This window comes from Rhineura floridana, chromosome 7 (genome assembly GCF_030035675.1).
Source record: "Rhineura floridana isolate rRhiFlo1 chromosome 7, rRhiFlo1.hap2, whole genome shotgun sequence".
In the NCBI taxonomy this organism is placed as follows: Eukaryota; Metazoa; Chordata; class Lepidosauria; order Squamata; family Rhineuridae; genus Rhineura; species Rhineura floridana.
In genome coordinates, this window is record NC_084486.1 from 83,657,263 (window position 1) to 83,680,698 (window position 23,436).

The following is a 23,436-nucleotide window of genomic DNA, read 5'->3' on the forward strand; positions in this document are numbered from 1 at the left end:
AGGGTCATCACACATCTTTTGTTTCTGCCACACAATTCTGTGAGCTGCTCAGGTCAAAGTATTGAAATCATGCCAACTGAAAGAGGATGTGTACAAAAAACTTCCATTTATAATGAGCTACAAAATATCCCAGTTCTATCTTTAAAAAATAAGAGAACTGTCTGGCAATTCCACCTCTCAATCTTTTGACTGTCAGTTCTTTGTGGAAAGCTACTGAATGTTGTCATCATTAGCAATGTTTAATTCAAAGATGGGTTAAAAAGTAAAAAAGCAAAAAAAGAGAATAACCTATATGTGCTGTGCCCCATTTTTTACAATATATAATGCTTGCACATAGATAGGCACTCACATGCATCATATTAGCCAGGAAAAAGCTTTATACTTAGAACATGCAATATGGTAGAAATTATTTGAAATTACAGCAGAAACAGTCAATTGCTTAGTTATGACAGTGTTCAGAGCACTGCAATTAAAATAAATTGAAGAAGGTTGTATCCAAAATGTCTAGCATGTTTACAGGTTTCTATATTTATTTGAAGCTATTTACAGATGCTTGGCCTTTAAAATAGGTTTTTGTAATTTAAGAAAGGTTCCATAGACTTGAGTTGCTCATAGTTCAAAATTTTAGTTGGCTAGCTGCCTGTCCTGTTACATTCTTATCCCTCTGATTTATGAAAGTATGTCAGGGTTCAGCCCAACTTATTTTTAACCTCTATTGTTGACGTCATTTGAAAAGAAATATTTGTTAAAGTAAACAAAATAATTAAAAATATAGCAAGAGGTGATAAAGTTTGGATCACTACAAGGTTCTTGGATTCTTCTCTCTGGTTCATCATAGCAGTTTGAAATCTGCATCAAGTCATTTAAATTGGTATGGACAAAGGTGAAAGTAGCAAAATAAACTGGAATGGAGTTACAACAAAGGATTGGATCCACTTTATTTACTGAAGAAAGAATTCTGATATGAGACTATGAAAGTTCTGGCAGAAGTCATAATCCATTTTCATCATTGGAATGAAACCTCTGTATTTATTGATACTCTTTAGTACTTTGATCTTACTTTGTTGCCATATTTGAGACATCAGTTGAGTTACTTGGCAGATCTATATCCTTTTGCATAATTATTAAATGTTGCATTTGTTTTCATCATGTACAGTAGGGCCCCGCTTATATGGCGGGTTCCGTTCTGGACCCCCGCCGTAAAGTGGAAAACGCCATAAAGCGGAACCCCATTGACTTTAATGGGCCGCATCACGCGAAAATGACACCAAAACGGTGCAAAAGGGGAAAAAAAACCTTTAAAATGGAAAACAAAAGCCGCCGTATCAACAGAACGCCTTAAAGCGGAACACTGTAAAGCGGGGCCCTACTGTAACTTATTACATGATGCAGTGATTAATATTTGGCCCAGTTCAGACATTTGAGTATTAGGCCCAGTTCAGACATTTTTCTGGGCTGAAGAGCTTCTTTGTATGGTGAAGGAGCAAATTGTGTCAACTTACAATATGTTACTCTGGCATACCACACAAGCATCCATCTCATGTGGCTCTTTCAGCTCCAAAGGTGGAGAGATTGTGTGATTCAGCCCTCTGCATGTTTCCCATGTGGAACCCCCAGTTTCTTGGGAGGGGCACCCATCCAACTTCTGTGGCACCAAGGGAAATAGGATATTTGGCCCAAGTAAGCTATGCTTGTCTGGAACAACAACTAGGGAGCTGGAGCTTCTTGAGAGGCATATATGGAACTGATATATGAATTTTAACTACTGGTGTTCTCGTCTTCCCATATGTATTCCTTACCATCTCTCTTGCTGAAATGATGAATGGAAACTGCTTTCAGTCCTTTTAATGCATTAAGATTCTCTGTTGGTTAGGGCCAGCAAGAAAAAAAAAAGTAAGAAATTAATGTGTAAGATTAGAAAAGCAAACCGTTTGGACTACACTTGCCAGCATAGCTAACTGAACTTTGCTTGTTGTTAAAATGTTACACTTTTAAGTCATGCACATATTTAATCATTTAAGAATCTTAATTGTGGTATTCCATTAGCAAATGGTAAGTGATGATATAGAAACATCTGTACGTTTTATGACATTATGCTACCGAGACAAAGTAAACAAGAGTTAAGGCAAGCATGCTCACTGTTTTTATTAATCTTATACAGCGCTATCAATGTGTTTGGTGGCATTTTACAGCATAAGCAAAAGACAAAGTCCCAGGAAGCATACTGTCTCAATTTTTAGTACACTAATTTGTCAGTTTTGCATTGTCTTGATTTTGGGTCTTTTAAATTATCTTAACCAAGGTGTTGTTTTTAATTGGGTGTAATTTAGGTAAGTTCTTTTTCTTGGTCTAGTATTCATAGAAACATAGGTATCTCAAAGGTCATTTAGTCCAACCCGCTCCTGATACAGCTACTGTAGCATTCCAGATAGGTGGCCATCCAGCCTCTCCTTTAAAAATTCTAATGAAGGAGCCTCTACTACTTCCAAGGCAGACTGTCAAACAGCTCCTACAGTAAAAATATTTTCTGAATATTTAGTCTAAATCCTCTTTTCTTGTAATTTAAATTTATTGTTTTGGATTCTATCTTCTGGAGCAACAGAAAACAAATTTGCTTCATCATCTGTGTGACAGTCCTTCCAATATTTGAAGATGACTATCGTATTGCCTCTTAATTATCCTTTTTCTAGGCTAAACATACCCAGCTTCTTTAATCTTTTTTCCTGTGACTTGGTGTTCAGCACCTAATAATCTTTATTGTCCTCCTCTGCGCACACTCCAGTTTGTTCATAACCTTCTTAAACTTTGATGCCCAGACCTGGATTTAATACTCCAGGTAAGGCTAAAGCAGAATACAGTACCATCAGTTACCACAATCTAGACACTATACTTTTGTTGTTGCAACCTAGAAGTGTTTATCTGGATTGCATAGAATCTTGTTGGAAGTAAGCTTGTTGACTTACATGTTGAAGTATATACTCCATAAGCGTGATAAAATCTCTGGTTTTGACTTTATCTTTACTAGTAAGGGAATGGTTATTCGGCAGTTGTGTTTCCCAAAGTGCTGATGTCTTTTTAAAAACCGAGTGGTTAGTCAATGAAGACATCCTTTGCAAGCTAAGAAAGTATCTTCATTTGTTGTTTCAGAATTAAGTGACAATCATACAAACAACAAAAAAATGACAACCTCATGGAGTGACAGACTGCAAAATGCAGCAGATCTTCCTGCAAATATGGATGGGCATGCTATGAAGAAGTATCGTCGGGAAGCATATCACCGGTAAGCTCTTAATGTAAGAAAAGCATTCCAGTGATATACTGTAGGAAAAGCCAAAGTTCTAGAGGCATAAGGATCACTTTCAGGTATCTTCACATGGTTAAGAGCTAGCTGTCATTACCTTTTCTTCCACAACCTCCTGCATCCCCTACTATTGTTTCCTCTTCTCGACTCAGACCTTGTTTTTTTTTTTTTTAACCATACAAGTCTCTGGCAGTGTCGTTCCACCTGTCAAATTGCACTGCGTATCTTGATGTTCTGAGGATTGCATTCCTGCAACCATTGCTTTTATTCAGTTTCATTGTTACGCAAAGAAGGGGCAAGGTGGATGTTTGTTTCTGCGAGTTGCAGTTTCAATACTCCTGCTATATTACAAAGAAGTTATGACTCAAGATTTTGACAAATATTTTATCTATTGGGTATATCGGGTGGATCAGGATCAGCCTTGTGGGCCAAATTTGAAAGGTAGAAGGGGCTGCCTACCTGCCAGTTCACATGATGTCATTATGATATCACATGTTTGACAAATGGGTTGTCCTGCCCTCCTGTCAAAATCCCTTGTACAGTTCCCAAACACCCAACAGCCTGTTGGTGCATGGGAACTGCAGCACAAGAGCTGTTACTAGCCCTATGCTTCTCACTTCCCAAAGTGCTGAGCATAGAGCTCGCAAAGCAGCTTTTTCTCCCCTCCCCATGTGGCTGAGAAGAAAGATGCTGGTATTTTGCAAGCATCACTGCACTGGTGAGAATGGTGAGCAGGATTTGAGCCTGCTCATCAGCTGATGACCAGGGATTCAATCTTGCTGCCTGGGCTGTACAAGCCTATTCCCTGCTTGGAACAGGTTGCATGGCCAGTGCAGGATTTAACCCTGTCCCCCCACCCATCACCTGACGTCACTGGGAAAATGGCCTTGTGGGCCAAAGTGGACCCCCTGAGATGTATAATTAATGTTCAAATTCTTTTATTTAGGCTTTTTGTTGGCTGTTGTTGGCAGAATTGTTCTCAATTCAGAAACTATTTGGTTGTGGTAAGAAATGGAAAACTAATTGGAAAACTAATTAAACATATTTTTCTTGCAAGCTTTTGAGCTTAATTTTTTTTTCTTCAGGTAGAGATCAGATGACGAGTTGAAACTGAGGTTATGCGCAAGCCAGGATATCTGTCTGCATTGATGTAGCAAACAGCCTTACAAATAAAAGTTTAGGGAGTAGTTTTCTACCCCTGTTTTCACTTGGATGGCTCTGCCCATCTTTACGATTAAAAAAGTATTCCGTATTTCTTTACTGTCTACAAATGACCAGACAAGTGGATAATGCCAAGCTTGACATACATAGAGAGGGTTTGGGCTTGTACTGTTACGAAATATTATTAATAAAGGTGGAGAAGAAAACAGGAGAATTAAGGGAATGTGACAGTAAATCAAAGCTACGTGAAATGTTTTACTAGTTTGGAAAAGAGACAATCTGTGTTGAACAAAACCTAAAACTATCAACAGGTGATCAAGAGGAAATAGTTAAACTTAGTCGTCATCACTATATTATTTTTGGCTCATCTGAATATCAAAAATAGTCTGTCCCTGGTTGTGTGTAGGAAGGATTAATGACAGACTTGGTGGATGTAATGGAAAATATTTTTTCCCGCTGTTGCTTTGCCAATGCCAGTAGTATCAAGACAACTATCATAGTCATGCCAAGTTGTTAAACATTCCGTGGATGTTATATATATATATATATATATATATATATATATATATATATATATATATATACATACATACAGATTGTGGACATGTAGTTTTTGAAATAATAAATTAGTTTTATATCAAGTAATCATCAGCATACCATTGTCTCATGGATACTTTCTTGTGTCAGATACTATACAGCAATGGTTCCAACCTTATGAGTACGGGACCCCCTTTGTAAGCTCAAAAAATTTTGTGACACCAGCACGCTAATTGTAATTTTAGTCTCTGTTAATTGAAAAAATGTTGCGTGGCAAAATCACATCTCCAAATATCCCTTTCCATAAAAAGCTCCCTGCAGACAGGGAGGTGTTGCTTTCTTTTCTTAATGCAAAGGTCCAATCAAATTGGGATCCCTTCCCCCCCCCAAACAGACTGAAGATGTACAATCCTGTCTCCTGACACCAGTGGGCTACAGTGTTGTGCTAAGATCCAAATCAAATACAGATCCCCACCCAGCCATGAAGCCCACTGAGTAACCTTGGGCCAGACACAGTCTCTCAGCCTGACATATCTCACAGGGTTGGTGTAAGGATAAAATGGAGAGGGAGAAGAACCATGTGCTCCACCTTGAGCAATGTGGAAGAAAGGTGGGACATAAATGCAATAATAATTAAATAAATAAATACATTTCAGCTGCATATGTGTACCCCAGCCTCAGCCAACCTGCTGAACTTTTTAGAAATCATCATCATCAAGAAGCAGCAGTATGGTAGTGGTGGGGATGCTAGATTGTGAAGACAAAAGGGTGGACAGGTTGATAGGTTAGTGCTTGTAGGCCTGGGGATGATAATCAGAATTGATAGCTTGGTTAGCATGCACTTGGGAAATGAGAGTGGAGCAGAACACAGATCAGTGCACGCACGCACACAAGCATACCTGCTCCTCCTGCAAGCATCTGCAGGTGTGAATACATTTGGGCATGTGGGAGTGGGGAGCCCTCAGCTGCTGCAGCATCTTGGAGAGAGGTTGGAAGAGCAGAATGTAGGTGGAAGAAAGGGGGGACACTGGCACACACACTTAGCTTCAAGAGATGGAGGGAGAGCAAGTCCTGAGCTTCCTCACTGCTCCTTGGCTCCGTGTGGGCCAAAAGTGAGATGTGGGCAGCCTTACAAATAAGGAGTCAAGAAAGGCAGACAGGCTGACTGTCAGGAAGGGGGAAAGCAGCCTTTCCTTGCAGCCTTGCTTCTTTCTGCGTCACGAAAAGCCCTCTCCTCTCATTCTGAGTGAGGGTGTTGTCAGCAGCAGCAATGCAAGGAGTTGGGAGTTGGGATAGTAATCCCCTCTTCTTCCTGGTAGCACCTCCCTCAGCCATGTGTGGTATAGGCAGATGCCTGCCCTTGGCATGCCTGAAAGATGCTCTGGCACTTCAGCAAAGTCCTTCCCTCTCATTTGGAGCAAGGGGGAGTTGTCATCTGCAGTGACGGGGGAGCAGACAACGTTCAGGTGGTGATGCCTTTTTTTTAAAAAAAACACAGTAATTCATTTCTTTACTGTTTGTGGCTCCCTCTGGATTACTTTGTGGGGGGCCCGGCCCCCAGGTTGGGAACCACTGCTGTACAGGACACGATATAAGAGAATTCTGAGCTTTAAAAGTTGACAATGTCCATAAAGCAGAGATAAAATAATTTATGTATTTTTTAAAAAAATCAAATTTTTCCAGCTAGCCAGATGTAGATCTGCTGCTAGTGGTTCTTTTGCTGGCAGTAAGTAGTGCTAGACACTGAATCCAAGGCCCATTGGTTCATCAGAGAGGACCTGTGATTAGCCCCTCCTGGTTGGTCTCCTGGCAAACTTGTAGCTAGTGCAACTAATTAGGGATTTTTAATTTTTAAGAAATCTGTGCAGGGTAGAAAAAGTTAAATCTGCCCTCCCACACCTCTTGTGCTGGCTGGTGTTTCTTTCCTTTTGAAAAGGCAACATAAGTCTGACTCTTCTTTTTAGTGGTGATTTGAACATACTAATAGAAAGCATTAAGGCAATATGATTTTAAAAATGGGATCATTATACAAATGGTATATATGGAAACAAGGCTGCAATCCTGTGTACACTTATTTTTTAGTATACCCCACTGAATTTAGTGGGGCTTACTTCTGAGTAAGCATCCATAAGATTGCACTGTAACATTATTAGGATGAAAAAGGAAGTGTAAGTCCTGATTTGCTTCAATAGTAGACTTCCTGGATGGCTTTCAACAAGAGGGTATAGTTAAATAACTCATTTTTATATAGCACTTCTGAGTTTTCAAAGCACCTTTTTATTTATAGTATTTCTATTTCTCTCTGGGTGGAATTCTCACTCAACAAGGTAGGCCCCACAGATGATATGTGCCTCTTCTCAGGCCATCATTCACCACCCAAGCCGAGAAGCATTCCAAACAAACATGATAAAAAATTGGAGTCATTCTGGAGCCTGCTGTAGTAATGGTGTGTGAATGAAATGATATAATTTTGATTAATAAAAAATAAAGTGCAAGTCAATTTTCTAAATGTTTTCTATTAACCTAATGTAAATAAAAGGTTAACTACCAAGACCCCAAGATGATAACCTGTTTAAGGCTGAGTACTGCGTTGACCCATGGTCATCCCTCTGGGAGCTGCATGTCGTAGTGGGTGTGGCTATTCAAGGACACTTGAGGAATTGGGAGGGTCACAGAAACCTTTTGGCACCACAGAATTACAGCAGAGGATCTATGGGAGTGGTCAATAATTTTTTTAAAACTTAAAAAATAAATTAATAACATTAAAAATGAGCAAATTTGGGAAGCCTGGTGGGCCCACAAAAAACTTTTTAGCGTCACAGTAGAGGAATTATAGCAACAGTCAAAAAGTTTTCATAAAGAAATATATATTTTTATGACAAATTTGGTTTTTTGGGGGGGCACAAAAACTTCTTAGAGAGCTGGAAGTTGCAATAGGTTTGCCACTCCTTTAAAATGATTAGGTAGGCCTGGGCCCCTCAGGCTATCCCATACGTCTATCTCTGGATTATGCTACTTTTCTATACAATATAGTGGCATAGCAGTTAGCTTAGTTGCTGTCCACAAAGTTGAGCAGGGTTGGAGATTTTTCTCTTCACCACTGCCAGGGCCGATGCCAGAGGGCAGCCAGATTGGGTCCTGGCAAAGGGCCCCTCTTTAGGGTGGGTGGTTAGCGCTCTTGTTCTGTGGTCTGTGGCAGTATTGGCTCCTGACCCTGCTGTGGATTGCAGAGAAGGATCTCCCAGGGACCCCCTCATGAACATGCGGGGCCGCAACCCCATGCCGGCACGCCCCACCTACCTCTCCCGTTGTGTTGAATGCTGAGGCTTCCCTAAGGGGTTGATGTCCCTGCTGCCATTGCACGTGCAGCATAACCAGCATTCAAGAGAGGTAGGTGGCACATGTAGGTGGGCGCTGTCGTTCTGGGGCAGAGTGGTGCCCAAGGGCCCAGTCATGCCTGGCACCAGCCCTGACCACTGCCTAAGATCATAAATGATTTGTATATTACAGTGCAGCTTTGTAAAAGTAACCACACATCAGATGTGTTATGTGTATGTCACTTTATGAGGATGTGGCCCTAAAAAGTGGATGATAAATACTTTAAGTGAATAAAATTTTAAAAGGCAGTTAACAGAAATTAATAGTCAGTAAATATATGATAAAATAAGATCTTATACTTAATTGTACTTATTTATAAGATTTCTTACCCTCCCTTCACACTTGATCTCATGATAGGTTACAACAATAAGATAGTGTTGTTGCAGCTCTGTGGCAGCAGTAGCAGAAATAAATATATACTGCACTATCATGTTGGGATCTATGGCCATACTGCCCTGAACACGTCTGATCTTGGAAGCTAAGCAGGGTCAGGCCTAGTTAGTACTTGGATGGGAGACCCCTTAGGAATACCGGGTGCCGTAGGCTTAGAGGAAGGCAATGGTAAACCATCTCTGAATACCTCTTATCATGAAAACCCTATGAATATATCCAAAAGAATACATAGGGTCACCATTTATTTATTTATTTATTTAAATTTTTATACCGCTCCATAGCCGAAGCTCTCTGGGCGGTGTACATCAAGATAAAAAACATTTCATATACAATTTAAAACCACATGATCAACATGATCAACAATAAGGACATACAACGACGACTAAAAAGTTAAAACATAATTAAATCCATACTGAAATGCCAATAAATAGACAATACGAAATACCAAAATACAAAGTGTTTCAATACAAAACTAAGATACTAACATACTAAGATGTTAGGATGTTAAAAAGCCTGGGAAAAGAGGAAGGTTTTCACCTGGCGCCGAAAAGATAGTAGCGTAGGCGCCAGGCGTACCTCATCAGGAAGGGTGTTCCAAAGTTCGGGGGCCACTACCGAGAAGGCCCTCTTTCTTGTAGTTGCCTTCCGGGCGTCTCTCTGAGTAGGCACCCGGAGGAGGGCCTTCAATGTTGAGCGCAGTATACGGGTAGGTTCGTATCGGGAGAGACGTTTCATCAGGTATTGCGGGCCCGTGCCGTGTAAGGCTTTATAGGTTAAAACCAGCACCTTGAATTGGGCCCGGAAACATATAGGCAACCAGTGCAAGCAGGCCAGAATCGGTGTTACATGTTCTGACCGCTTAGTCCCAGTTATCAGTCGGGCCGCTGCATTTTGCACGAGCTGCAGTTTCCGAACTGTCTTCAAGGGCAGCCCCACGTAGAGTGCATTGCAGTAGTCCAATTTCGAGGTTACCAGAGCATGAATGACTGAAGCAAGATGTTCCCTGTCCAGATACGGGCGTAGCTGGGCCACCAGTCTAAGTTGGTAAAAAGCACTCCATGCCACCGAGGCTACCTGTGCCTCAGGTGACAGGGATGGGTCCAGAAGGACTCCCAAGCTGCGCACCTGCTCCTTCAGGGGGAGTGTAACCCCATCCAGAACAGGTAGAACATCCATCATCTGGTCAGGGGATCCATTTACTAACAGCATCTCAGTCTTGTCTGGATTGAGCCTAAATTTGTTCGCTCTCATCCAGTCCATTATCGCGGCCAAGCATCGATTTAGCACTTTGACGGCCTCACCTGAGGAAGATGAAAAGGAGAAGTAGAGCTGCGTATCATCAGCGTACTGATGAGAACGCACTCCAAAACTCCTGATGACAGCACCCAGCGGCTTCATATAGATGTTAAAAAGCATGGGGGACAGAACTGATCCCTGCGGAACTCCATATTGGAGAGCCCAGGGTACCGAGCAATGCTCCCCAAGCACTACTTTCTGGAGATGACCTGCCAGATAGGAGCGGAACCACTGCCAAGCAGTACCTCCAACTCCCAAATCCGTAAGCCTCTCCAGAAGGATACCGTGGTCGATGGTATCAAAAGCCGCTGAGAGGTCAAGGAGAATCAACAGGGTTACACTCCCTCTGTCTTTCTCCCGACAAAGGTCATCATATAGGGCGACCAAGGCCGTCTCCGTGCCAAAACCGGGCCTGAAACCTGATTGAAATGGATCCAGATAATCACTTTCATCCAAAAGTGCCTGGAGCTGGGTTGCAACCACCCTTTCTAGGACCTTGCCCAGGAATGGAACCATAAGTTGTAATTGACTTGAAGGCATGTAATGTTGGGGGTTGGAGGCCCAGCAGGCCCATGTTGAGTCCCCACCCTAAAATGTGGTCCATGCCCTGAAGGCCCTACTCCATGTGGTTGAAAGACTAATTTCATGCAGCAAACTAGGAGAGTCTCCTCAGACTACCTCATTGACTGGACAGTTCTGTGAAGTAGAAGGTGGTCTCAGGCAGACCGATCCCAAGTTGTTAAGGGCTTTGTGTGCTAATAGAAAAACTTTGAACTTGGTCCAGTAGCATATTTGCAGTCAATGCAGGTCCTTTAACAGGGGTTTTAACTTGCTGGTGATAGGTTGCTCCAGTCAGCAACATAGCCACTGTATTCTGCACCAGCTGCAGCTTCTGGATCAGCTTTGAGAGCTTTGCAGTAGTCCTGTTTTAAGGTTTAACCACTGTGCCATTGTAAATTTGATTATACATTTTATCCTGTTCAAGATCACCTATTTGTCCTAGACAAATTTGTCCATCAGATTTGGCCATTAAGACCTATTCGTTCATCAAGGAATAATATTTGACTGCAAATGTAGGTGAAGTTATGGTAGGGATTTTTCTGCTTCCAGAGATCATCATATAACGGAGATAGGTTGGAGTTGTAATGTAATATTCTGAAATAATGCGAAAAGCTGCAAAACCAAATTAGGAAGACTGTGCAGTGTTTGAACCACATGTTTCTGCCTCACTGTTGGTGATTCTCTGTTCTCTGTGGCTTCCCATTTGTGGAATGCTCTACCTCGTAAGGTCCACCTGACCCCTTCATTGACATTTTTTTGGTGCCAGGTAAAGATTTTTTCCCTAAGCATTTCATAGACTGAGATTCTGTTCTTTTCTTCTTAGTGTGCTGCCAAGCTTCCTGTGACGGTGTTGTTTGTTCTTTTTTATGGTATTAGGTATTCATGTTTGTAATGTGTTGTAAGTTGCTTAGGGACCTTCAAGTGACAAGTGACTAATAAGTCAAATAGTAAATAATTCTGTTGGTTTAGCATCTTAAACCATTTACATGCTACATGTAATGACAGTACCTGCAGTGAGCGCAGTGGATTCATATTTTGAATCCATTGCGCTTGTTGTAAGGAAGAAGAAATCTATACTTTCCCAGTTTTCTAGATATATCAATTTCTTATATAGAAGTGGTTGTTTAGGACTTTCTCTTCATTTGTAAAAGTAGTCAGACCTGGAGTTCATTCCCATTCTTGTCTCCTAGTATCACACTCTAGTTAGATATTTGTGCTATACGCAAGAAAATCAATGCCACCTCTTCTCAAGAGTAGGGTTCATTGTTACCTGAAAGCCGGTTCAAGATATCTATAGCTGATTCTTTGAAAGTTACATTATTGTAGAATTCTGTTTAGACTATATTCATTTTTCTTTAGTCTTCCTGATAATAGGAATTCAACTATTTCTACACTGGCCTACACAAGGTTCAGGTCCTGAGTGCTGTACAACATGTTAGCCACTTGTACCTACCAAATTCAAGCTAATCCCTTGTTAGTATCTCATCACTGCCTGAAAAGAGGGTGGATTTATCAAGCAGCTGGAGGGTTGAAATACATGACAGAAGTTTTGGGAAAGCATGTTGTCAAACCTGCCCCTGTTGTAATCAGTTCTGGTGCTTTCAGCAACAGTCTCATATTAGTTTAGCATTCTTTCATCTTGTATTTCTGAAAGTCAATCACAGCACTGACAAATCTCTTCAAGGAATTTAAAAAAAGCTTTATTCTTATATTTAATGTCTTCATATTTTGTAGCCTGTGGCTGAGCTCTGGAATCTGTTTCAAAGTAAACAAAGTAGTAATAAGGGATAGTGCTGAGCTATGTTACAGCTCTTAGGGAAATTTTAATAGTGTCCTGTATGCGCCATCCATTATCCTCATTTAGTAGAAATGCTGGTCAGTAGAAACATTCATTTTGTAATTCAGGGCCTATCCAACCATAAGGGAGAGTGAGACACCTTGCCCCAGGCAGCTGATTTTGAGTGTCATGAAAGGGCAGCAAATTGTTAGTTATTTAATTTATTATTATAGTTTTGCTCCCAAGCAGAGAAGATTGTGGATTTTTTCTGTCTCGGGTGCCACAGCAGCTGATTAGCCTTGGGTACTATGCACATTCTATGGTGTGGAGAGGGGATATCATTTGGTATTCTGTTCCAGGCAGCAAAATGACTTGGGACTGGTCCTGTTCTGGATTTCATATATTGAATTATTGCTGCAGGATCGCTGCTACATCTATAAAGGTACTGTTTCAGTCAATACAAGATAAGTACTTTAAAAATCATAAATACTTTACTGATATTGGATCTGTGATATTTTGTTAGACCTGTGCTATGTTTTAGTGCTGTATAACTTCAAGATTTAGATGCCTCAGTGTGTGTTTCTCTAGCTGTGTTACCATAAGTAATTCTGTTGATACATATTTTGTGTTGTATCACATTGGGTGGAGTGTTGTCTGCAATATTTAGAGAGCAATCATCCTCTGAGACTTGTTTAACCTGTATAGTGAATGCTGATTACTGATTCAGTAACTGATAGGACATCAGAGGCCTGAACTCCATAGACAAGTGCTGAAATTTTTCCATAAATTTTTGAAAAGTGTTTAACTGACAATTCTTTCAAAATAATTGTATTCTTGTAGTGAGTGGTGTGCAGTGCTTACGTACTGAATCTTTGCTAAAATATCATTTGGGAAAAATAGCTTCTAATTAGAGCAAATCCTGATTGTAAATTCAAGAAAGATAAAACATGTGATTCACTAAAAACATTCATAGCCTACATGTGTGTTTTGTTTGTAATATGTATAAGGATTTCCCCTCCCCCACACCACATCATTCTAAGCAGAATGTATTAGTAGGCGTTAGACTAATAGCTGATGTCAACTGCACATCTTATTATATCTTCTTGTTCTAGCCTATTTGTGGGAAATGCCTATGGTATAAACAAAAATAGGAATTGAATTACAGCTACTTTCTTACTGAAACATTTAGTAATAAGATGCTGCCTATCTATAAGCAGTTATTGATACCATAAACTTTATAAAGTGGAAGTAAGATTGGTATATCATTATTAGAAAGTTCTTCTTCATTGTGTATAATCAGAGTGCTACCTCCTTACTCCCTGTGATTTATCTGGATTGGTGATAATTGTGAGGCTGGTCCCACTGTAGGAGTACAGTCATGTACTGCGATTGTAGTTAGACAGGAAGGAGGTTGAGCATGAGACACCAAATTGTTATGATGTCTATTTTTTAACTCTGAGGGAATACTTCTAGTCACCCTTTGGGCTATTGCATACAGTTCTTTAGCGCCTAACAGCTGTGATTAATAAAGGTTAAACAATGGAAAAAGTTGGGTTTCCGTTCTCCTTTGTTACTGGCAACAGCCAACAGACAGAACTCAGGTATTTGTATTTATTTTATTTTACATATTTGTAAGTCATGAGTTGTAATGCTTCAAGGTAGTAGGACAAACTGTTTCTTCCTCTTAGAAATGCATATCTTTTGTGGGTGATTCTGTTTAAACATAGGTGGTGAGCCATGTTGAAATGCTTCACCTTTCTCTGCTTTCAAAGACAGCTTTACCCATGGAGTAGGCCTCTATTTCAGGGTTCTAATAGTGTATATGCATTTATTTCAGCTTCGCTTTAGAAGTATGTCTATATTTGTATCACAGGTTTCAGTGAACCAGTGTGATGTTGAAAAGTGGTCTTCAGAGGTGGTCTAAAAGTAGGCCCAAAACAGATATTATGAATTGATTAGTGTTTTGCATTTGTCTTTGAAGAAAATCTGAAATATGGAAACACTAGTGGTTAAAGCTAATGTTTTAATTGGGATAGTTTTTTGATTGAAAAAAATACTGTTAAAATGGGTTGTTAATATCTGCTTTTTAAAATGTGTAAAATTGCAAATACTAAGTTTTGTCTTAAAAGAAATGGTTTAAGGTTAATATTAAATCTGTATACAAGCATGATAATCCTACAGTTACACTGCAGTTCTGTGGTTCTTGGAAGAATGCCCCAAGGGCCATAGGATGGATTGGAACTGAGAGGGAGATTTGATGTCTGAGCCTCCCTCTCCAAGAGTGCTGGCTCCTCTGATGCCCTGGCCAACTAATTGTAGCTCTAACATTGGAAGGACCAAAAGGATGATGCTCGGGGGGGGGGCAGGATGCAGCGGAGATCTAAAGGATCCCAAGCTGTTCAGGTACCCTGTCACACCCCCAACCAGGAGGAAATTTAGATATACTTCTGAGCATATCTAAACCCCTCCCTCTCCTTTCTCTCCCTTAAGCCTCACATCCACTCTTCCAACTTTAGCCTGGAAGAAAGGCCTTTGAATTTCACGAGCCCCTTATTTTAAGATTACAGCCCTAATCTTTAAACAGAATTGATGCTTCTGCCAAATATAACAAGGAAATTTACATAGGAGATCTAATTGTAAATAAATCAATTTGATGTTTTCACAGATATGAATATTTAGTTACCTGTGTGTGGTGTTCATCATTTTCACCTGATGAAAATAAATGGCTCTAATCTACCTAGTTAACTATCAAACCTTGCTTCAACCTATCATGGGCATTTTTGTTTTTGTTTGTAACTTTGTTTTTGTGAGCCAGCTCAAGCAGGATGAAGTAGAAAGGAGAAACACCGGAAAGAAGAGAAGGCAAAATTGTCCGGTATGGATGTACCTGTGCTCCCACTTTTATGCTGCAGTCCTATACCCACTTGGCTGGGAATAAGCCCCGTTGAAAGACTGCACTATTAACCTCACAGACTGACTTGGGTGCTGGTTGTAAGATAAACCCAGGGCTGGCGCCAGGCATGACTGGGCCCTTGGGCGCCAGCCTGCCCTGGGCCCCCCTGCTCCCAGCACCCCCGACCATGCGGGACCACTCCACCTACCTCTTCCCTCTTTCTGTGAATGCCCTGCTTGTTGGGTATTCAGGTTGCTGCCATCAACCAAAATGGAGATGGAGGGTTCTTTAAGGGGCTAATACCCCTGCCACCATCTTCGTTGATGGCATGCATGTGTACTACGTTGCGTGCACGCACATGCCTGCCATCAATCAAGATGGCGGTAGGGGCATTAGCCCCTTAGAGAAGCCTCTGTCGCCATCTTGGTTGATGGCAGCTGCACGTACAGCGCGCAGGGCATTCACAGAAAGAGAGGAGAGGTAGGTGGTGCAGGCAGGCACCATGGACCTGCACAGTCTGTGGAGGAGGCTGGGAGCTCCGTCTCTGTGATCTGCAGCAGGGTCGGGAGTCAACTCTGCCGAGAAACGTGGAAGGGGAGGGTTTCCCCCAGGGCCCCTCTGAGTTGCAGGAGCCCTCGGCAAGAGCTTGACCTGGCCACCCTTTGGCACCAGACCTGGACAAACCTTTTATGGGAATATTTTAACCATGTTCCTTTTATATGTAAAAACATGCAAAATGTATACAGTGTTGATGAACAGAACCAAGACCTGGTTGTAATATAAGAATGAAATAACTGTATACATAACACTCTAGTTGTAAATACAGATGGTTTAATAGGGAGATTTGCATCATTGTTTAGGAAATATATGGAGAAGTATCAGTGGGAAACTTGATTTGAATCAGCTTTTTCTCTTTGAATCATGAGTCATTTAGAACCTGTTTCTTGCTTTGTTGATACCAGAATTTGGGTTCAAATCTGGTTATAAAAAATATGTATCTGGATTTTTGAGTTGGAAATCAGGATCATCTTTCAAAAATTATTTGGAAAGTTGTAATTCAAGAATATGAATATTTTTCAAGAGAAGATTTTAACTGTTTGGTATTGTCCAGTGATAATTCAGACATCTAGAACTACCTCAGTATTATAAAAATTTAACCAAATGTGTATTCTTATCAGGGCTATGGAGTCAGTATGTCAAACCTTCGACTCCTCTATTTTTCTACTGTCCGACTCCGACTCCTTCATAAATTGCAAATGTATATTAATTTTTCTACTGTCTGACTCCAACTCTGACTCCTTCATAAATAGCAAATGTATATTAATGTATTAATATTAATAAATTAATATTAATATTAAAATATTAATTTTATTTTGAAGTCGGAGTCAGTACATTTCTTCCGACTCCACCCAAAATTGCTTCCAACTCCACGACTCTGACTCCCTCCACAGCCCTGATTCTTATTAGCATTTATCTGAATGTGTAGACTGTAGACAAGCACAACTATATATTTGTTCACTAATAGGCAAAAAACCTTGCGGTTTAAGAATGTACCTATAGCCAACAGATATTTCTATCAAAATTTAAAAAGCAGGGAAACCTGCTATCTCCAAAAATGGAGAATTACATTTTTGTATATTTGTTGGTGTTTGTCTTACTTTGCTTCTTTTCTGTTACTACTGTTTCTACAGAGAATCTAACCTAGAAAATTACATTTTTCTCATTATTCACCCTAGAAACTGTGTCAAATTTATTTTTATTGGTCAGTGTCATATGATGGTGAAGATAGCCTTTTGTGTTTCAGACTAGAGGTTATTCTCTATTTCTATTTTGGGTGCATTAACAGTTAAATCTGAAACTGCAGTTTGATGTGAAATCAGACTGATTACAATATATTGCTACTTAAGCAATGACTGTTGGAAAAAACAAACTTAGCCTGCCCAAGATGCATGTTTTCAGCTTGCTATGCTTAAACTACTCCACTTAAGGAAAGGTGGGCATGGTCAATTAAAAACATAGAGCACACCTAGAATTTTGCTAAATGTATTTCACCTCCCACTGTTTTATCTTTTGCAAACTGAGACACTCCTCATGTCCACTGGAAAGTATTCTGCAGAATAGTCAGTGCAATTGTTTTTGAAGTTTTTTAAATGTTGCAACGTGTTGCTATACTTCACATATTCACAGAAACAGAAGCAAAGGAAAATGATTTACTATAGGAAACCTCACTAAAATTGCAAAGTAAATCAAACATATTTAAAGTGACAATCTGAACTATATCAACTGTCTTAATATTGTTGCTTCCTCCCTGCTAAAACAAGATCAGCATGGCACATGTCTTGTTTCTATTATTTGGGCTGATTGCAGGTGTTGCCACCACTCTCCATATGCTCAGAGGCACATGTTACCAAATTCTTCCAAGCTACACAGGAAGTGGATTGGACTGTGAAAGACCAACCAAATTGTGTTTGCATTTTTACAAATTTGTAAGGCAGACCAATATCTAAGAGAGGAGGTCAGGTCTGTTGTTCCCCTGTTGCATTCACTATAGCTGCCCAATTTTCCTGCTTTTAAAAGTTTGATAGACATATCTGTTGGCTATAGGTACATTCTTAAACTGCAAGGTTTTTTGCCTATTAGTGAATTTCTCTGCTTTTTAATCCAGGAGGTAAGAAAAGGGATCCTGTGCAAGTTTGCTGAGAATGGATTGATCATTTGCATGCTTATTGAGTTGAGTGGGATTTGCTTCGCTGCAGTCATGCTTAGGATAGGTGAAACTGACCACAGGGGATGGGGAGGGGAGGAGGGGGAGGGGAGCAGGCAGGAGGAGGAGGAGGCAGGTTTGATCATTGGTATGTTTATTGAGTTCAGTGGGATTTACTTCCGTGCAGTCATGCTGAGGATAGGTAAAACTGACCATGGGGAGGGAGGCCTGGAGTGGGCAGGGGAGAAGGAAGACGGGAGGAGAGGAAGAATGGAGGAGGAAGGGAGAGGAGAAGGAAAGGAGGGGAAAGGCAGGCGAAGGGCAATAAAAACATTGTGAACAGTATCTTTTTCAGGGTTTCCCCCACCTTTTTATTCTACAGCAGGCACATGTAGCCTCTCACGAAAATTTCAACCAAAGCTGTCCCTTGCCACATCCACACCAGACCTTTATTTCACTTTGGACAGTCATGGCTTCTCCCAAAGAATCCTGGGAAGTGCAGTTAGTGAAGGGTACTGAGAGTTGCTAGGAGATGCCCAGTTCCCCTCACAGAGCTTCATTTGGAAAGGCTGACTGTTAAACTACTCTGGCCACTGGAGCTGTGTCAGGGGAATAGGAGTCTCCTCTCAGTTTTTAAAAACACACAAAATTATTATTATTAGTAGTAGTAGGAGGAGGAGTGTTATTATTAAAATTTCTATCTTGCCCTGTCCTCCTAGAAGCAGCCCACCGCAGCAAAGAGGGAACAAGACACTAAAAACATCTTAAAAGTGTAACAAAAATAAAACATCTTAAAAATATTTTTGATTCAAAAAATATTTGGGGGGAAAAATGGACTGCCTTCAAGTCGATCCTGACTCATGGCAACCCTATGAATAGGGTTTTCAAAGTAAGTGGTATTCAGAGGGGGTTTACCATTGCCTTCCTTTGAGGCTGAGAGGCAGTGACTGGCCCAAGGTCACCCAGTGAGCTTTGTGGCTGTGTGGGGATTCGAACCCTGGTCTCCCAGCTCATAGTCCAGCACCTTAACCACTACACCACACTGGCTCTAAAATATATATATATATTTAAAAACATCTTAAAAAGCAATTCCACCAGATGCAGACTGGGATTAAGGTCTCTTATTTAAAAGGCTTTCTGAAATCCAAGTTTCATGACTGCACATGATTAAACTTGGAAACAGTTGCCATTGGGTTATTTAGATTGTTGGGGTGATATAAAACTAGTTTAAAAGTAGAATTATAGAACATTTCCCCACATGTGCCATTAGGAAGTCCTAACAACTTCCGCCCAGTCTCTAATCTCTCCTTTCTGGTCAAGTTGATTGAGAGGGTAGTGGCTGCTCAGTTCCAAGTTTTCGTGGATGAATCGGACAGTCTAGACCCTTTTCAATCAGGCTTCAGGTCTGGCCATGGGACAGAGACTGCCTTGGTTGCCCAGCTTGATGACCTACGCCGGGCATCAGACAGGGGGAGTGCATCCTTGTTGGTGCTGCTGGACCTCTCAGTGGCCTTCGGTACAATTGACCATGGTATCCTTCTGGACCGTGTAGCTGGGATGGGATTGGGAGACACTGTTTTACAGTGGCTCCGATTCTACCTGACAGACAGGACCCAGAAAGTGGTGCTAGGAGACTACTGCTCGACCCCTTGGCTGTTGGCCTATGGGGTACCGCAAGGTTCCATTCTGTCTCCCATGCTGTTTAACATTTATATGAAATTGCTGGGAGAGGTCATCAAGAGATTTGGAGTAAAATGTCATCAATATGCTGATGACACTCAGCGCTATCGCTCCCTACCACCTGATTGCAGGGGCGGAGTGCTCATCCTAAACTGGTGCCTGGAGGGTGTGAAGGGCTGGATGTGGGCTAACAAACTGAAACTTATTCCAGACAAGACGGAAGTACCGCTGGTCAAGGGAAAAACTGCAGCAGGGATGGGGCTGCAACCTGTTCTGGATGGGGTTGCACTCCCCTTGAAGGAGCAGGTCCACAGTTTAGGAGTCCTCCTGGATCCTGCCCTGCTGCTTGAATATCAGGTGGCTGCGGTAGCCAGGAGTGCTTTTGGCCAACTCAAACTGGTCTACCAGCTGCGTCTGTTCCTGGATGCAGTTTACTTGGCCACAATGACACATGCACTGGTGACATCGAGGCTTGATTACTGTAACACACTCTATGTGGGGCTGCCTTTGAAAACGGTTCGGAAATTGCAGTTGGTTCAAAATGCAGCAGCCAGAATGTTAACTGGAGCACAGTGCAGGGAGCATATCACCCCTGTGCTTTATCGACTCCACTGGCTCCCAGTTTGTTTCTGGGCCCAATTCAAAGTGCTGGTTCTGACCTTTAAAGCCCTAAATGGCATTGGACCAATATACTTGAGGGACCGCTTACGCCTATATGTACCTGTCCGGGATTTAAGATCATCTGCCTCTGATCTCCTCTGCGTGCCTGGAGTGAAAGATGTTAGATTGACAGGCACATGGGAGAGACCTTTTTCAGCTGTGGCCCCCAAGCTCTGGAATACCCTACCCCAAGAAGTCCACTCTGCTCCCTCCCTGTTGGTTTTCCGGAGACTTCTGAAAATGATCTTGTCCTGAAAGCCTTTGGGAGGGACTGAAGGTAGAGCCTGACACTGATTTTATGTCTTCTACGTTAAATTTTACCTTTGTAGTCCCTTTAGTACCAATCCCTATATATATATGTATATGTGTGTGTGTGTGTGTGTGTATATATATATATATATATATATATATATATATATATATATATATATTGTATTGTATGTATTTTAATTTATTTTAATATTTTTGTGATTTTACTGCTTACAGTTTTATTATGTACATGTCTGATTTTATTTTTGTAAGCCGCCCTGAGTGCCCTATTATAGGGTAGAAGGGCGGGATAGAAATATTTTAAATAAATACATAAATAAATATTTATTTATAAGATTTATAAGATCCTCTTTTATCATAAGGGCTGGTTACAACAATAGAGTCTAAAATTATAAAAACAAATAAAACCATTACAACTATTCCAGTGGAACAGAACAGTATAAACTCAGCAAAAGAGGTGGGTCCCATGAAACCAAACACTTTAACTGTCAAAAGGAAAGACAAAGAGGTATACCTTCAGCATATGTTGAAAGCTGTACCATGAAGATACTAGATGGTAGTAAAGAATGTATTGCCTTATATACACAAGCATACTACGTTATGGGAGCCAGTGTGGTGTAGTGGTTAGAATGTTGGGAGTAGAACCTTGGAGACAAAGGTTCATATCCATATGCAGCCATAAATAAGACTCACTGGATGACTGGGCCAGGTACAGTCTGCCAACCTAACCTACTTCACAAGGTTGCTGTGAGGATAAAATGGGGAGAGAGAGAAGTAAGTATGCCACCTTGCGCTCCTTGGATAATAGGTGATATATAAATGTAAAATAAATATTTTTCAGTTTATAATAATGTTCTTAAATACGTAAAAATGTATCTGCATAAAATGAACTCCCCCACTACTAATCTTATTCTATAGCCACAAGAGTGGCTATATACTATAATCAGTGTGGATTTTTCGCATTCCGCAATGTTAAATTGAAAATACCCCCATGCCATTCTGCTGTTTCCCATAAGCTTGTTTCAAAACAAAATCTTACAAAACGTATAGTCCTGAACTCAGAGATGCTTGCATACCAACCCTATATGTTTTCATGGTGATACACAAAATACTCAGAGAATTAAGAGTTCAAAGTGTAAAACGAGAAAAAAAATCCAGGCCCTGTTGGATTTTTTTCTGTCAGAGGTCTCATAATTTGTTGAAATTAATTAGAAATCAAATATATTCACAGAGTACCTGTAATGATATTACTAACCTTGCCCCATACTCTGACATTCATTGTCTGCACTTTAAACATTAAAAAAATGCCTGGCGGATTTTTAATTAATTTAAGAAATTTAGCATTGAAGTCTATTAGAACGTCGGGCATGCTCAGTAAGAACCAACTGTCAGTGTTTTAAAAACCAGACTCACAGCTGTTTGGCTTGGCTAATCAGGTGGCCACGCCCATGCCAGACCTTTATTTCACTTTAGACAGTCATGGCTTCCCCCAAATAATCCTAGGATGTGTAGCTTGTGAAGGGTGCTGAGAGTAGTTAGGAGACTCCTGTTTCCTTGACAGAGGGGTTTAACAGTCAGCCTCTCTTCTGGGGATTATAGCTCTGTGAAGGGAACAGGGCATCTCCTAGCAACTCGCAGCACCCTTCATAAACTACACTTCCCAGGATTCTTTAGGGGGAGCCATGACTGTGTAAAATGAAATAAAGGTCTGGTGTGGGTGTAGCCAGTGACAGCATTGGTTTGAATTTTGGTTGGAGACTACATGTGCCAGCTGTAGAATAAAAAGGAAGGGAACACCCTGAAAAACAATGATACAGGCATACCCCGCTTTAACGTTCGCAATGGGACCGGAGAGTATACTTTAAGCGAAGATAAACTTTAAGTGAAGCAATTGTCTTCACTTGTACTGCATGCAATCACCACTAGATGGCAGCGGCATCATGCCAATAATGTGTACGTTATTGCGAAGCGCGCAAACGTTAAGCGGGGTACGGGGACGTATGGAGCATGTACGTTATAGTGAGGTGACGTTAAGTGAAGCGATGTTAAGCGGGGTATGCCTGTACTGTTCAAAATGTTTTCCTCCCCCTTTCCTTCCCACCAATCTCCTCCCCCCTTTCCTCTCCCCCTTCCTGCCCCCTTTCCTCTCCTCCTTCCTGCCCCCTTTCCTCTCCTCCTTCCTGCCCCCTTTCCTCTCCTCCTTCCTGCCCCCTTTCCTCTCCTCCTTCCTGCCCCCTTTCCTCTCCTCCTTCCTGCCCCCTTTCCTCTCCTCCTTCCTGCCCCCTTTCCTCTCCCCCATTCCTGCCCCCTTTCCTCTCCCCCATTCCTGCCCCGTTTCCTCTCCCCCATTCCTGCCCCGTTTCCTCTCCCCCATTCCTGCCCCGTTTCCTCTCCCCCTTTCCTCTCCCCATTCCTGCCCCCTTTCCTCTCCCCATTCCTGCCCCCTTTCCTCCCCTTCTCTTCCCCTTCTCCTCTTCCCCTTCCTCCTCCTCCTCCTCCCTCTGTGCCCCTCCCCCAGGTCAAGCATGATTGTACAGGAGTACATCCCATTGAATTCAAAAAGCATGCAAATTATCAAACCTGCCCTCCTCTTTTCCACTCTCCTAGTCCCTCCCTCTTGTCCCTTCCCTCCCCCTTCTTCACCCCTTCCAATATCTCCCCTTCCTCTCTCCATTCCCTTCCCTTTCCTCCTCCCCCATGGTCAGTTTTACCTATCCTAAGTATGATTGCACGGGAGTAAATCCAATTGAACTCAATAGGCATGCAAATGATCAGACCTACCTTTCCCTCCCCTTCTCCCCTTCCCTCCCCTTCTCCCCTTCCCT

The 23,436-nt window shown here is 41.4% G+C and overlaps 1 protein-coding gene and 1 pseudogene across 7 annotated transcripts in view; both read left to right on the forward strand.

Moving 5' to 3' along the window:
• NT5C2 (5'-nucleotidase, cytosolic II) overlaps window positions 1-23,436 on the forward strand; it is a 141,655-nt gene that overhangs the window by 19,764 nt on the left and 98,455 nt on the right. For 6 of the 7 annotated variants that reach the window (XM_061636127.1, XM_061636126.1, XM_061636129.1 and 3 more), the window contains exon 2: window positions 3,148-3,280. In XM_061636127.1, the coding sequence (XP_061492111.1) occupies window positions 3,180-3,280 (101 nt within the window). In that variant the 5' untranslated portion in view covers window positions 3,148-3,179. Of the gene's footprint in view, window positions 1-3,147; window positions 3,281-23,436 lie in introns of those variants that run through there. The other variant, XM_061636131.1, reaches the window with a different exon arrangement.
• On the forward strand, window positions 8,815-8,923 carry LOC133389837 (5S ribosomal RNA; annotated as a pseudogene).